The sequence below is a fragment of the Galeopterus variegatus genome, unplaced genomic scaffold, assembly GCF_000696425.1.
Source record: "Galeopterus variegatus unplaced genomic scaffold, G_variegatus-3.0.2 Scaffold1541, whole genome shotgun sequence".
NCBI lineage: Eukaryota > Metazoa > Chordata > Mammalia > Dermoptera > Cynocephalidae > Galeopterus > Galeopterus variegatus.
The window spans coordinates 48,166-58,877 of NW_007727652.1; the positions used below are offsets into that span (position 1 = coordinate 48,166).

Genomic DNA, 10,712 nt, shown 5'->3' on the forward strand with positions numbered 1-10,712 from the left:
CCCGGACAGTGTGTGGGGTGCAGCTTAGCTTCTCCCATTTGGGTCTCAAGTGGCAACGCCCTTCCATTCCTTTCCTTGGATTTACCCTTCCTTGCCATTGGAGTGGAAAGATCTAAAAGGCTGAGTCCAGGTTGTGAGCGCAGGAGGGAGGGGCCACAGTGACCACTGGGTCTTTTCTGAATGTTAATAAGTAGAGCCAGGAGCAGATCTCAGGACCCACCCAGAGTGATTAAACCAGAATTTCTGTGCGTAGATCCTGGCATCTGTATTTTTCTTAAAGTTCACCAGGTGATTTGAACATGCAACCAATGTAGAAAAATCCTACTTTGTCAGACGACTGCCTGTAGCACAGGTGGAAGGAAGATTTCAAAATTAACACTTCACAGAACTCTTCTAATAATTCTTAGATGAATGGTGGAAGGTGTTAGAGTATTTATAAAAATGTAAATAAAAAGAAAGACAGTAAACAAGAACTACATTACTGCTAATATTTTGATTGTATTCAATTTTTATTTTTTGAACAAAAAACTTAAGACAATAATATTAAATAATAAAACATGGTATATTCTAGACACTTTTTTTTTAGACAGTTTATTTAATTTGGACTCCTACAGTTCTGTTGTGATGCTTTCTTCAACATTTGTATTATTCTTACCATTTTATCATCACTTCAAACTTGCTAAACAAAGAATCACTCTGTCTACTTAAGTGAAGCTTCACTTTAAGGAAACACTTCACTGCCATGTAAAACACACATACAGAACAGTCATTATTCATATTTACAAAACACAAGAAGTCTGTCCAGCCATTTTGGTTTTGTTGTTACATTGCCCATACTGAGATCAACAAAAAGCTAAGTAATAAGCAAGATTTCACTTCAGCAGTGCAAAGGATGGCATCAACCAAACTTCATTAAACAAACCAACACATTATAAACATGGTCAGCAAAATTCAACTCATGGAACAGTGATTAAAAAAAAAAATAAACAGGCAGTGGGTCACAACTAGACTGGTTTTCACTGTGCAACTTTCCTCAGGGAACGATACCACTCACTTCACACACAGAAAGGAATATGCATCCAAGCCTTTGTTCATGAAGAAAATGCCCTTCAAACAAATTCATCATAAGGCAAAAAAAAAAAAAAAAATTTTTGGATGAAGCAGTTTGGCCCAGAGAGGAGCATAATATAATGTGTATACACAGTATATACACATTTATAGATATATTGCAATTTAAACCATGTATATAGTCATCAATTAAATGAATTGGCTCAGTAAAGTGAAAAAGTGTTCATTTTCTATAAATATGTAGTTATTGCTAATATGCTACACATTATGCTTGGACATGGAAACCACAGTAACTGAGAATTTAAGCTGCCATATTGCCAGTGTCAGCCCTGCAGTAGGCATTCATATGGACAACATGCCATCCAATCCTGAAGAAAAAGCAAAATACCACACCCAAAAAAAAAAAAAAAAAAAAAAAAAAAAAGAAAGGCTTATGCACTGCCCCTTACATTTTTGCTTTTTTTTTTTTTAAAAAAACAAAAACAAGTCCAGTTCACCACGAGATAAGCACAACCTGATAAGCAAGTTTAGCAGCCTGATGGAGAGAGAAGAGTGAAGCAGAGCATGCATTTACAACCAGAGCTGATCTAGTCTATTTTGTCATACAAACTAGAATACAAAAATCCAATTTAAATAAGACTAGACTATCATAGTAAAAAAAAAAAAAAAAAAACACACACACACACCCAGTAGACTTAATTTGATACTGATTAATTTTAAGAGTAAAACTCATCCTGTCCCCTCTTAATACTCTACTGCAATTTATTGATGGCTAGAATATTTACTTACTTAAAAAAGATATTAAACACCTGTATCATGAAATTACATTCTTATTAACAATAAGACATACTGTGTAAGAAAATAGTTCATGTGTGAAATGTGTCTGAAATGCATTTTTTCCTTACAACTATCAAAACATCCACTCACACTAAAACAAAACCACCCACCCCCCTCCCCCCTTGAAAAAAAGTTAAGGAAAGGTAGGGTGGGTCAGGTAAGGAGCAGGGAAGGAAAGATTTAGCTATACTTATTACAGCACAGTGATTAACAATGGTTCGAGACAGAACCAACAAGAGTTGGTCAAAAAGATGCCTTCAATACATGGTTACAATTAAAAACCAAACTCAGCCACTTTTGGTTCATCGCAGTGAGATCAAAAAATCTCTCTTGCAGATTCATGTAAATACTAGACACCAGCTCTTCTATTATTATTAATATTTTTAAAAAGTTTTTCCATTTGTTTTTGCAAGGCCTAGATTCCTTATTACAATTTATATTTGCTCTGCAACAACAACAAGAGGTAGGCATAAAGCATGAAAAAGTTTCTCAGTTAGTACCTCACTGTGGGTTGTTCACTACATAATACCATTCACTTTAAACATGAAAAGTCATTACCTTCTAGTCTTTTCTAAACCCCAAAACAAAGTTGCTGCCATCTCACCCATAAATGTTCTAAGAGTGTACTCACAAATAAGAAACTTTCTCTACTGAAGGATACTGTCATAGTGTTTGTTGCAGAGCATTCATATATATATATATGTATTTATTTAAAAAAATAAACAAACAACAACAAAAAACAAATCTAGGTTCCTAGAACCAATTTTCTTGATTCCCTACTTCCACAAAATAAAATGTACCATTTGGCCAAGACTACAGATGTGTTTCCCCCACCCCTCACAGATACAAGTGCCATGCAAAATAAATTAAAGAACAGATACCAAAACATACATGTGATAAAACTACTGAAGGTAGATCTTTAAAAGCATTTATATAAACATAATTTATAATACTTCTTTTTTCCTTATATACAGTCACAAAGCTGTAGTTATACATCTAGGATTTCCTCTGCTGTACCTCCACAGCGCAATCTGTAGCGACCAGTTCTCCAGCTTATAGTAGGGTCCCATAATGCTGACAAAAAAATGTATATTGTCATGGATTCACGGATGAACCATGCAACCGCATAATCAAGTTTTGAAAAACATAATGTGCCACCCTAGGAATTAAAAAAAAAATTAATTTATTCACTGTCAGGCTAAAGATACAATTAAAAAATGAAATTCTTGGATTTCACTCTTCTAACTATACTACATAAAATCAAGCCTGCTTCCTTAGGTAATTTAACTGCCATGCTACACAGATTAAGAAACTGTTAATTATTAGTAGAAGCAGCATTAAAATAATTGCTACCCTAACATATTCTTAGTTTGAATACTCTTTGATTTGCTTAACATTGTTTTTTGGAGGCTTTATAATAAAAGTGATTGTATAACCAATTGAAAGATGCAAATCAAGTTAAGTTTTGCATCAACTTTCCACTAAGGAAAGTAATGCTTAAACTTGATATTAATCTTCAGTGGAAAGCTAAGAATGGCTCAGGTAGATTTTCTTCAGTCTTTTCTAAATTAAAATAGTTTAATAACACCAAATGACTGTTTATCCACATACCTGGACACCCCTGAGTTGAATGTAGTCAAATATAAACCACGCCAGGCAATGACACATGAAAAATACCATAATATCCCATCTAAATACATGGTGGGCTGCCCAGCCAATAATTAAACTGGCAACAAAGCATTCTGAAATTGGCTCACAAATTATCGTAGCAGGAAGCATGTTAATTCGCAATTTGGTCCACCTAAAAAAATAAAAAGGATTTTCTTTAAAACAACAGCCTGGTTATAAGACTAATCCATTTTTTTCCCCAAAATAATTAACTTTTTACCATGTTATATAAAGACCCTCCTCTTTAAAGAGGTTTTCTTAAATGAATTTCTTTTCTCTTTTTATTTAGTAAATCAAAGGGAAAAAGTCTATAAATTCATTTGTCTGGCCTACACTCTGATGAATATAGATTATAAAATTCAATAAAAGTTAGCATATAAAAAAATTCAAAGTCTCCACATCTCTTTGAATGCTTTCAGTGTTACACACAAAGAAAATATATGTAGACATCAAGTTTATTTTAATACAGAGGTTGAACTCTATCTTCTGGAATTAAATTAAACAAAAATCTGACATTTAGATATAGACCATGTAAAAATTATGTGCCACCCTCCTGCTCTTTTCTTTTAACAAGGTATAAAGAGAAGACAGTTTACCTGATCATTCTGGATTGAAACTGAGAAATTGAATATGAGCCAGAATTTTGCATTGCAACTTGAGTGGACATTGCAAACTTCCAACCTCTGAAAATGAAGACAATTATAAAATAAGCTATGATGGTGAACACATGCAAGCATGACTGGTTATGCATTCATTAATCACTATAAAGAGTAAGCAACTGCTGGTAGTCAGGGTGAGCCCAGTCCTCAGGACAAGTACACCACTTAACGTATATCATACTTATGGATGTTTTAGCAATTATGGGGGCCCATGACAGTACCATTTAAGAGCTGGAACAAACTATAACCTCACTTTATAGTTTGAGAAACTTAAGATGTGGTCATTCTGAAAGTACTAAATGGAGAAAGTCCGATATTTAATAGTTTAGCGTCTGATGACGGCTAACCAAAAAGAAAAAGGTGTGAATATTCAACAAGAAATAAGAAACATAATCAAAAAGTGGTATTATGTATCTTATGGTAGACACTAGGAAACCATGAACCACATGAACACTGTGATGAGAGAATTTTAAAAACATACTTCAATTTTTAAAACTACATTTTCAATAAATGATCACATAAAGCAGTCATCCCCTTTAAAACCAAACAAATATTTTGTGTGAGAGAAATGCTAAGTCAATCATATGAATCATTAGGTGGCTTCTCAGCAATGCATCAAAAAATCTACTGTGAAATTTCAAATTTTGAAATAATATTCTTCAAATTTTTACCTACTGGCATATGGCTGCACTGAAAGTTTTTATTCTTCTAAAACACAGAAATTTACATCTATACTAATGCAAATTTATAATCACTTCTAACCACACTAATTTGAAGAATATAGAAGAATCAGAACATTTACTTGCTACATTAGTACATATCTATGAACAATTAATATGAATTACTGTCTAAAATTATTAGTCTCTTCTGAATTCACTAGCAAAATAGAAAATTAAATTAAAGAGCCCTAACCCATGGAATGGACAAAAAGGACAAACCAACAGAAGTTTGGTACTAAAAACAGTCTCTTCTGAATTCACTAGCAAAATAGAAAATTAAATTAAAGAGCCCTAACCCATGGAATAGACAAAAAGGACAAACCAACAGAAGTTTGGTACTAAAAATACTACAGCTTAATTTAGTTTTCTTACCGGTCAGCTATTGCTTTGGCCATAAAGTAATCTTCAGCAATGTACTGAGCAAAAGCTATAAGCCCTCCGGCTTGATCTAACACATCCTTTCTCATTAAACAAGACATCCCTGTCACACATTTGAAGCCAGTTAGATTGGCAGAGATATAGGACCTTGGATGTGAAGTTCCAAAATATACCTGCCCCCAAAAAACACAAATATATACAATTAGAATTTTATGTTAAAAGTATGGTGTTTATAAACTGGTTTTTTTCCTAATGATTTTCTTTAAATATGATTAAGTGACTATCCTATTATTCTTACATAAACTACCTGAGTTAAAAGTGGCATACAATAGTGTTTACAAATAGCAGGCAGTCAGTAATTTATTTGGTTAACTACTCATCACCATTACAAAGAAATATTTACTTCTAGAGAGAAACACATATACTATTCTCAAATAAATATTGTCTTCTCTAAAACTGTAAGATTCAAATATTTATCCAAATAAAAGTTAATTTGGATACCAAATAAGACAGGTAAAAATATCACTCACTGACATGTAAAATATTAACAAATATTTAATGTATCCTGTTTTTAGGATGTTCATTTAAAAAAAAATAATATATATATATATATATACACTATCACTCACTGACATGTAAAATATTAACAAATATTTAATGTATCCTGTTTTTAGGATGTTCGTTTAAAAAAAAATAATATATACACACACACACACACAAACACACACCCCTACTAATTTTATTTGTATCAATACACTACACACAGACACGTATATACACACAGATATATACACATATAGTTGTATGCATAGTTATATATGTGTATATACACATACTACCTTTAGGAATATCAAACTTCAGGACCATCCTATTTCTTAATTCCTTTTCTTGCATCCTTTCATTGGTAGATGCTTCCTATCTCTGAGTCACTAAGACTCTTCCCAATTTTCCCAATTTTGTTTTTCAATGTATTTTTCATAAATAAGGCAAATACTAACATTCTCTCTCCCGTCTCTTACTGCCCTTTCCTTAGATATACTTCGAAGTCAGGAGATTGACAAGCTAATAAATCAATGGTAAAGAAAAAAAGATTGTCATCCACTCTACTTATCAGACATAAAACCCTATTTATTATTTATGCCTTAGATATGATGCCTTTTCTGGTTAGCTTGAAATAAAGAGCAGTGATCTTTCTCAGTGGTGGGAGTTACACACGCACAGTGCAGAACAGGAGAATTTTAAGGGGTGATTAAGAAAATGATTCTACCTACCCTAAGCCCCTACTCCAATGAAGCCCTGGTGTCTGTGGGACACATTTAATTCCCTAAGCAGTTATTAAGTGAGGTCTTAGGAATGAGGTACGACTAAAGACTAAGGTTGAAGGCTCCCAGGATTTCTTTACAGACTAGAGTAATTCCCCTGGCCTATCTCTATTCACTCTAAGTACGGCAGAGTCACTTCTAGGGATTAAACCTACACTGTGGGTGTGTTCGGGGAAATGTTTACCATTGACTTTTATACACTAACGTGAATATTTCTAAAACAAAAATACAATGTGGTATTTAAGAATATACAGTACTTTAAGGCAGCTACCCAGAGTTTCTTTTACTAAACAAAAAACTCTGGAATTTAAGACTGACAATTTCTTGCAGCAGGGCAAATATATTAGTAGGCAATATTAAAGAAAGAGCTCATGGTTCAAATTGCCAAAGGTCAAACACTAGTTCCCACAATGTAGCTTTACCCTTCAGATCCTGTGGCAATCACAAGACTGGCTATTCAAAAGAACATAAAGGCAGATATGCTTAAGAGCAAGTTGATATATTTAAAGAGTGAAACTATGTATCCTTTCCTTATACCATTAAGACAAGTTTTTCCTCCTAAAAGTTTAACAATACAGGAATGGTTAAGTATGGGACATACATATGATAAACTATGATACAGCCAATAAAAATTACTGTCACGAAAAGTTATTAATGATGTGGCAAAGTTTATGAAGTGACAAAATAAGATACAAATTACTTTTAGAATACTATCTCTACTATGTTTTTTAAAAGGTTCATAGAAAAGAAAAATCCAAAATGCCAAAATGCTAAAACAGAAACAAACCATAACTTTTAAAATAGAAACTTCCTCTAATTGGTAGGGTTATGGGTTGTTTGGTTTTCTGTTTTTTGCTTCTTATAATTTTCCATAATTTATAGTTTCCTACACAGAAGTTAATATTTCTGTTATAAGTTGAAGAGAAAACAATAGAAGGAAAACATAAAATAAGTTTCTCAGATAATTACTAGGAGTCTATTTTAAAAGGAAATCAGAGCATTTTATAATGGCTTGTATGAACAAGTTTCCTTTTTTTGTATATTTGAAATACTACATATTTTAAAAAGGTTCTTTTCAGATTAAATCTTTGAAAGAACACTATACTAACATGTCCTTTTATGTAAGTCAATAGTCTAGAACTGAAAGTGAGAACCATAAGGAAAGAGAAAATACTGTGTTCAGCTGACAGTAAGACCACAAGACATGCCCTGTGCACAGCTGTTCACTGCCAGAGTGCAGTCAGCTCAGCAATAAGTAATCCCAAGGGCCCAAGAATTTCCTCTCTAATGAAAATAGCTGCTCTCAACTTGAGGGTTTTAGTACACAGCAGGTTCCTAAACGAACTTAATATAGTTAACTTCAGGTAGCTAGTCCCAATTCTCAGACTCAGAACAGTCTTATGCTTCTGGGAGATTAAGGATCTGATAACATGAATATTATTTATAACCACCAAACTTACCTGTTCTAATGTGGCAGCAAAGCCCTGTCTGTCTGCTACGTAAGGCAGCCCATGAACCAAGCCTACTTTTTCTGTCATTTGATTAACCATGTCAGTAAGTGTGTCTGGAATTACTACAATTAAAAAAAAGAAAAAAAGGTGGGGAGGGGGAGAGAAAAAAATTTCTTTTTAGTAAAATGCCCACTGATGTAAAATATATTTTGTTAATTGTTATTAAATTCTTAATAAAAATAAATTTTAAAAAACAATGGGATCTAATAAAATGAATCTCAATCACCTTTCTGAATAGAATACAAAATTTCAAAAAGGCATAATTTATGATAAGCTAATTTACTCTATACACTTTCAGCCCAGTATACATTTAATATGTACCAGAGGCAGGATATACCTTGAAAATGTTATTACTCCCATGTCAGAGCCTCCAAACTGAAATAAGGACATTGTGTCCGAGTGAAAAAGGTTCAGGAGCAGAGGTCAAAAGACTTCAGCTCTTGTGCTGGCTTCTCTACTCTCAACCCACAGGAAATAAGCCTCTACTTTCTCCGTGGGTATAATATGTGTCTGATCTCATAGAACTGCTAACGAGCATGGAATGAGATTATTTTTAACAGAGATTTGTACACTGAAAAACATAAATATATAATAGTAGCTAACTTAAGATAGCAAATGTGAAGAATGAACATAATCTGTGACCATGAGTTGACAGATCTAAAATGGTTCTGATTAATTCACAGGCATGCTACACTTATTTTTCAAATTTGCATTTTAAGCTAATAAAAAAATTTAAATCATTGCCCTATTTTCAAATAGCAAGCATCTCCATATAATTTTACATGACTTTATTTATTTTTTATTTCCTTCAAGTCTTTAAAACCCAAATCTACTGTATAAAACAAAGTTGTATTTGGACCTTAAGTATTCATATTCTAGGTTAGTGGTTCTCAACTGGGGGCAATTTTGCCCCACAGGGGACATTTGGCAATGTCTGGAGACATTTTTGGTGTTATATTTTTGGTTGTTTTGGATAGAGGCTCAGGGACGCTGCTAAACATCTTACTGGACAGCCCCTACAACACAGAATTATCAGGACCTAAATGTCAATAGTGTTGAGGTTGAGACTTGAGCTAATTAGAACATAACAAAATACTATGAAATACCAAAATAATTATAAGTATAAATATTTAAAATGCAAATTTTAATTTTAGTATATAAAAGGCTTCTTGCTAAAATCATCTAAGTAAAAAGCTATGTATGTATTCTAATAAATGTATTCTAGCAAAATGTGTACCTATTGATTTCTGTCCCTTTGTGTGAGATTGTATTATGTGAACCACAACAGGTTGAAGTAAAAGATAAATGTCACACAAACAAGGGAAAAGTTACACACATGAGAAAGCTTGCAAATTGTATAACAGATCATGACTAATTCTTTTAATGGATGGAATTGTCTCTTCAAAATGAAAACATTTTAGTACATGTAACATTTTAGGTTAGGATTAAAAAAAATCAAAATCTGAGTAAGTATAACTGAACATATTACCATGAAATAATGACAAAATAATAACTTTGCAAGGTAAACAAAAAGGACTAATAAATGTATTTTCAGATTGCTTTTGGCATTTTATCATCAAATGAGAAGTTTTACAAAATAAATAAGAAAAACCTCACCTCTTATTCCACTATCACAAATCCATATAAGATCATACTTTGCAACTTCATATCCTGGCATTAAATTATTAATTTTAGGATTAATGCCAACCTTTTTGCCACCTAAAAATGTAAAGGTACAGTAGTAAAAGATTTATGTAACATTGAAGATACTTTCTACTATGAAGATAAATGGTAGGCAGAAGTGAACAGTACTTAGATATTAATAATTTAAACAAACATATTTTCACATTATTTTTTACATTCTCTATTCATAATAATATATTTAGAAAAAAAGTTCATTCTCAAGAGGAGAATGATATCATTTGTCTTTGAAAAGTCATTGTTTCAGTTTTCTAATTCTTAAGTTCTTTCATTAAGAATGAATCAATATTTAATGGCAACAGTACAACATGGTGACTATAGTTACTAACAATGTATTATATACCTGAAAAAACCTCAGAGTTGATTTCTCACCACAAATAAATGATAAGTATGAGGTAATGCATACATTAATTAGCTTGATTTAGCCATTTCACAATGTATACATATTTCAAAACATCATGTTGTACACCATAAATGTATACAATTTTATTTGTTGATTTTAAAAAATGATAATAAGGAAAAAAAAGCTATAGGACTCATTTTGAAGCTATGGTAATTAAAACAGTATAGAGAAATTAGTCAATAAGGTGGAATAGAGAATTTACATCAGACCTATGTAAAAAAAAAAAATAATAATAATGGCAAATATACCTGTACAAGTCTTTATAATAAACCGACAGGCTTTTCGAAAAATACTGTTTTTGAAAACATAAAAGTGAATTCTATCACACACTCACAATTACAGTTAATAAGATATAGAAAAGGCCACACGTTGAAAATATTAAACCAAAATAACAAACTCTCATGTCTGATTAATGAGTAAAATGTAATTTTTTGAGTTAATTTGTT

At 32.2% G+C, this 10,712-nt stretch overlaps 1 protein-coding gene across 1 annotated transcript in view; it reads right to left on the reverse strand.

The window, feature by feature from the left end:
* Positions 1 to 2,817: 2,817 nt before the first annotated feature.
* The window catches only part of UGCG (UDP-glucose ceramide glucosyltransferase), a 33,768-nt gene continuing 25,873 nt past the window's right edge, over positions 2,818 to 10,712 (reverse strand). Inside the window, exons 4-9 of the mRNA XM_008577566.1 lie at positions 9,780 to 9,881; positions 8,112 to 8,224; positions 5,324 to 5,502; positions 4,170 to 4,256; positions 3,517 to 3,706; positions 2,818 to 3,064 (exon numbers count right to left, since the gene is read on the reverse strand). Coding sequence (XP_008575788.1) covers positions 2,894 to 3,064; positions 3,517 to 3,706; positions 4,170 to 4,256; positions 5,324 to 5,502; positions 8,112 to 8,224; positions 9,780 to 9,881 — 842 coding nt within the window. The 3' untranslated portion in view covers positions 2,818 to 2,893. The remainder of the gene's footprint in view (positions 3,065 to 3,516; positions 3,707 to 4,169; positions 4,257 to 5,323; positions 5,503 to 8,111; positions 8,225 to 9,779; positions 9,882 to 10,712) is intronic.